Source organism: Musca autumnalis, unplaced genomic scaffold (assembly GCF_047663935.1).
Source record: "Musca autumnalis isolate F117 unplaced genomic scaffold, ASM4766393v1 scaffold_5, whole genome shotgun sequence".
In the NCBI taxonomy this organism is placed as follows: domain Eukaryota; kingdom Metazoa; phylum Arthropoda; class Insecta; order Diptera; family Muscidae; genus Musca; species Musca autumnalis.
In genome coordinates, this window is record NW_027412088.1 from 79007818 (window position 1) to 79013817 (window position 6000).

Below are 6000 nucleotides of genomic sequence, written 5' to 3' on the forward strand. Positions count from 1 at the left end.
ATCATTCACGACTTCCTTGGCATTAGTTCAAAAGATCGGATCTTTCACGACTTCGTTTGAACCAACGCAAAAGATGCGATGAAGTCACGTCATCGCATGGAACCCCTTCCTTCAAATTTTGCTGGGACACTGGCTCATTGATATGGGATATAATTTGTATGGCCTAGTCCAAACGGCGTGTCTAAGACACCATTTCTATAAAAGTTTTACATAGCTGAAATGCTCAGAAAATGTGGCCAACATTACGCCGAGGTGTATTTTTTAGCCAACGTTCAAAATGTGATGTTGTTGGCCTGGGAATCGAACCCGGCATGCAATGCGGTTGTGCTTGCAAGCGCACCCTTTTTAATTCGAAGCACTGGTAAAGAATAATCCATCGAATTTTTATTCAATGACTCTGATAGCATTCCATGCTATCAAAAGCATTGATTGATGAAGGTTGATCCTTTGAAGAAAAATATTTATAATTGTGGTTGTTTCCAAAATTCCAAAACAATCCGACAGTTGGTGGCCTTGATCTAGATGAAAGCATAAAAATTCAAAACTTTTGCTGGGCAGATACTAGAAGAAGTGTACCGATTCCATCATCGAATTTAAATTTTATTCTTCCCTCTGGTGTTATAGTCGGTACCAAAAAGAAGTATGGCTAAATCGATTTTATATTCAGATAGAATTGGTCCTAAAATACATACATCTGAATCTTAATTTTTTGATAAGAAAAAAAAACCTAGATGTTTCGGATATGTAGCAAGAATATCTGATTAACATTTGCCAAAACGACTGAAAAGACAATCCTAAAGGGATAAGTCCCTATACACTTTATCTCCCGGTTCTCAACCAAAAGCCTCAAACTTTGAGCGTGTGACTGACTACCCGCTAGCAATGAAAATCGCAATTGTCACAATTAAATTAGTCCAGAGCTAATTCTGAGCCTTACTACTACAAAATCGTTCCCCAAGTAATGCGAAGGGAACCAATTGACACCTTTTTATCCCCAAGTAAACGATGAGGCGCCAGATGCGACTATTTACACTTAAATAAAATTACCACTTTTTTTAAACAACAACAGAAGAGAGGAATGATAAAAATATTGGTATATGACTGTAAACTTGGAACTAGTACAATACTATCAACAGGTAATGCATAAAAAGTCAATTGGTTACCTCCTATGACATCCCCATGTTAAAGTTTACAGTTGAATGCACTATTAGATCCCTCTAAAGTGGAACTAGTTACTGTAACCCTGAGAATCGACAAGTTTCCGATGCCGAACTAGTTCATCTTGCAAGCGTGTACTGCTTATAGGGGGCAATATGAACCCCCACCTACAGGTCGAGCTGAATGTGGAAGAATTGTACGGTTTTTGAGAGACACCCACTGTGTATTCAAAATATGGGCACGTATCTCAGGCTTGAAACTATTTTTTCAGGAAAGGCTCTAATTTACATTAAGAATCTCGGCACATTTTCCTGCGATTGTTTGCTGAAATCTGTCGAATATTCTGCACACATACTGAGGAAGCTATTAGGAAGGACTGTGTTTTATAATTTTGTAAATATACAATTCTGCGAATCCCTTCATACAACTTCTCTCCTATTTTACATGCGAATTCGGAATAAGAAATAGAAACTTGTTCAGAGATTCTTTCTGTACGAATTCTGTATAATCCCCGGCAAAAATTGTTTACTTTGGAGACATTCTCTTTTAATTTCCTCTGAGTATTGGAAACATTTGAGTTTTAAGAAATGCAAGAGTTTTCCAGGAGCTAAGCCATCTCAACATGGGTTATGTATGGCTTGTTTCCTATTTTACAAAAGCAAGCCCATATTTCCAGAAATATTACTTAAAATTAACAATATTTACCATTTTGATTTGTTGTGACAATGTGATAATCCGTTATAATTGTGGGCTGAATGCCTTAAGATATGGATCCAGCCAATATTGGTTTTTGTTTGTATGTAATCCCAGAGAAGGAGTTGTTAGGGTTTTTTTTTTGTTGTTTTAGAAATCCTTGTAGATTTGTTTGTTTTCAAAATAAATTGCTTTTTATTCAAAAAATTGTCACAATTTTCACTTGTTTTTCATGAAATTCTTTTGCAATATTGTGAAATGCGGTTTTTGTTTTAGCGGCGTTTTTCGTTTTAATGTGCCTTGTTTTTATTGTTATAACTGTCACAAGTTCAGAATTCTTGTTGGTTTTTAGTTTCTTTCACTTGAATTTTTAACGAAACACTGGAGGTTGCTGGATGGAGGCGTAGATGAATGGACAATTGTATATTCGACGCCGATGATGAAGACGTTCAAGAAAGAGTAGAAGGAGTATAATAATGACAATATCATATGATTTGGCATATTATGTGGTCTTGTTTGTTTTTATATTGTTGTTGTTTATTTGTCATTTAAGCTAATCCAAAAATTAAATGAAAATGTCAAAAAATGAGGTAAAACAAATCAAAATAATCCAAAATTACAGTGGAGGTTTTTAAAATTGGTATAACATCACATTTAACAAAAAATATTTGTTTTTTAATTAGCACTTTGTGATTTTTTCCGATGGGTTTTTTTAGCTTCAAAATTGTTTTCTAATTTTTAAATAGATTATATTGTTATAATTTTTCACGCACTTTTGATTTTCTATTAATCTGAATTTATCCAAAATTTGTTTTTATTTATTTTTGAAATTTCTTTATTATTATTATTATATCAAATAATTTGTATTTGTTTTTCTTCTTAATTAAATCGCCGCTCACGGTTGTTTCGCTTTTGAACGTTAGTCAATGACTAAGGGCGCGCAATTCGAAAAAAATTTAAATCAACAACCAAGAAAAAAACTACTAAAGGAAAACAAAACACAAACAGGCAAACACACACAAAAACAGCAATACTCTTGCTCAGTTGCTAACACCTAACAGAGAGGAGTAAGACTGCCAGACAACTCAGTCAGAACAAACCAAACAGCGAACGGACGAACGAACCAACAAACGAACTCACACACGAAATAAAATAACAAAACGACAAACCAAACTAATGACGATTGTTCGATTGTGTTAAGAAGCATAGCATGATGCACAAACACACATACACACACGTTCATACAGCACTCACCCAAGCAAACAGCAACATTAGAATCTGTTTAACATTGTTAATAACAACAACAAACTCATTACATAAAGAGAGTGAGAGAGAATTTTAAATTACAATTAAAACTCTGTAGTTAACATTTGGCACTGCAAACCACTCAGCATCAATGAATGAATGATTAAATTTTTTAAGTTAAATGGAGCATGGTTGCCACTGAATTAAAAAAAAATATTCTAACAAATTTTCGGAAAATGTTACCAAAAAGTGACCAAAAATTTGTTTTATGATAAAAAATCTATATATTCCCAGCAAAATGTTCGATGCCAAAGAAGCTATTCAAGAATGGGTACAAGTGATATGGAATGTCATTTTTTTAGCATCTTCATTCATTCTTTATACAAGAGCGTGACCCCCAAAAGATGCAATTCCTTTTCAGATCCTAAGCATGTCATCTTCACTAACCCCGTGGAATGGCATTTTAACCAATTCTTTGGCATGACATCTTAACCAATTCCTTGAATAGCATTTTCACAAACCCTTTGGCATGTCATCTTTACCAACCCTTTGGCATGACATCTTAACCAATTCGACAGATTTTGCATATATTTATGTACTTGAAATAGGATTCAAGCAAAAATTTGCAAGAGATGCATAAGGACATACTACTAATTAAAACCTTTTATAAAATATACTTATGTATTTACAAATAAGATCCTAGCACAGACAAGGAAACTCTTTTAGTATCAAAGAGTGCAGTACGATTCTATTTTTTGGCTCCATATTGGGGACTTCCTATAAATAACACTGTGAACAGAAATTTTGGGGCATGGACGATTCTCTTTGGGGATGAAAGCCCTTGGTAAGTATATTAAGAACCCCGAAGGACAGATCCGCCATGAGTCGAACTTCCGCCTTATGGCGTGAGGAAGTTTTTGCTAGAGACGCTGTAAGACATCAGGAACTAGCGTTATATCTTTGTTCACTGTTGTTTTAGCTTATTTTTGAGATAATATGTCTTTAGTCAAATCGAATGAGGATTATTTTCGTGGAGCACTTCGACCTTCTAACTCGCTTCCTTCAATGTCCTTTATTTTAAGAGCTAAAACATCAGTGAACAAAGATACAACGCTAATTCCTGATGCCTTACAGGGCCTCTAGCAAAAAATTCATCACGCCATGGAAGTTCGACTCACGGCGGATCTGTCCTTCGGGGTTCTTAATATACTCATCAAGGCCATTCTTCCCCAAGAGGAATTTTCCGTGCCCCAGATTTTCACATCCATTTTGTTGCACAGTGTAATAAATAAAAGAAAATATACCTAAAAATAAACTTCATCTCAATTGGATCCATGGAATGGGTTCAAATACCGATGAAAATATCGGATCTTTCACGACTTCCTTTGAATGGGTTTAAATGTTGAAGAAAAGATCGGATCTTTCATGAGTTGATTTATCATTCGTGGAATTCGTTCAAATGCTGATGAAAAGATCGGATCTATCACGACTTCATTTGAACCAATTCAAAAGATCCAGTGAAATCATGGCATCTCATGGAACCACTTCCCTAAAATTTTGCTGGGTTTGTACTCTTTACCATAATATGAACGATATAATTTCATTGCATTTTTAACACATTGCACAGTGGTCCCACTTGTATGGAAACGGGTGCCAAAAATAGTTATAATCGAGTTAACGCCTCGAAATTTTAAACATAGTTTTATAACGAGCCCAAAAGAGAGAAAAACAAATTTAATGGATGAAGGTCCACATTTGGGTGTAGCCCCCATATAAAGGTACCCCCCGATTTTTTATATTTTGACGATTTTAGCCAAATTTTCCAGTCGATTTGGCTGTAATTTTGCATTTTGTGTTCTGAACAACATACCACCTTGCAAGAAATGTTCAATATAGGTGCACCACCGACGTAGTCAGGGGGGGGGCCCGGGCCCCCCCCGAAATGATTTTCGTTCCCATAGGCTATCTGCTTATGTTACAAATTTTTTTAATTTTTGAGTACAATTTTTAAATAAATATGTAAAATATTTACAAGAAGTATTACAGAGAACTATTTAACTACATTGGTATTATTGTCCAACATAAATATAATGAACAATTTAGGTTTTTTTGAGCAATTTTCTGCATAGTTGTTGTTAAGTTTTAAGGTGTTGTTTAAGCATTTAATCGTAATTTTTAATCTGACTATAAGTGTTACTGGGTTCAGAACAAGATGTGTATTTGTATTTATTGAACGTTTGTAGCATATTACGTCCAAAACTTTGGTTTATAAACAAAAAAAATTCTTGCGATGTTTTGTTTTTGAAATTTTTTATATCACCAATTCAACAATAAAAGATAAAATCTCTTTAATTTTGTGGTTTTAAACTTTTGTATATAGTTTCCAACACGTTTTCAAAATGAACTATTTTGAACATCATAACAATTACAAATTCTTTATTATGTTTGAAATTTGCAAAAAAAACCTATATCAATCATTTTCTTATGATATAATTTCTGTTCCACCGCAGTGTCGTCCGTTGAGATTATTTGAAGCTGGCCTCTTGCTACAAATTAGTAAATGTCTATTGTACAAAAAAGATTTTTTTTGTCGTTTACTCTTTGAATTGTATTTTAGGAAGTACTTTCAATGGATGCACTTTTCTAAAAATATTTCTTTTTCCCTCTTCGGCAAAGGACTTTGTGACGACAAACGAAATAAAAAAACAGATTCTTCTTCGTCAAAATCAGTCGGCTTTGCGGACAGGAATATGCCTTGAGCTTGTGTGAACAGAAACTTTCATCTATGGATAGAACGAATAGTGGCTACACAATTAAAATCCTTTAACCCAAAGCTATGTATTAGGAGATTTTCAGTATTGTGTAGCCATTTTCGGACGTATGTACTTGACAACAAACGGACGG

General features: G+C 34.3%; 1 protein-coding gene across 4 annotated transcripts in view; it reads right to left on the reverse strand.

Annotated features, from left to right (window-relative positions):
- The window catches only part of apt (apontic), a 90489-nt gene extending 87494 nt beyond the window's left edge, over positions 1-2995 (reverse strand). For 2 of the 4 annotated variants that reach the window (XM_073989306.1, XM_073989305.1), the window contains exon 1: positions 1864-2989. In XM_073989306.1, coding sequence (XP_073845407.1) covers positions 1864-1866 — 3 coding nt within the window. In that variant the 5' untranslated portion in view covers positions 1867-2989. Of the gene's footprint in view, positions 1-1863 lie in introns of all 4 variants that reach the window. The other 2 variants (XM_073989307.1, XM_073989308.1) reach the window with 2 other exon arrangements.
- Positions 2996-6000: the final 3005 nt, after the last annotated feature.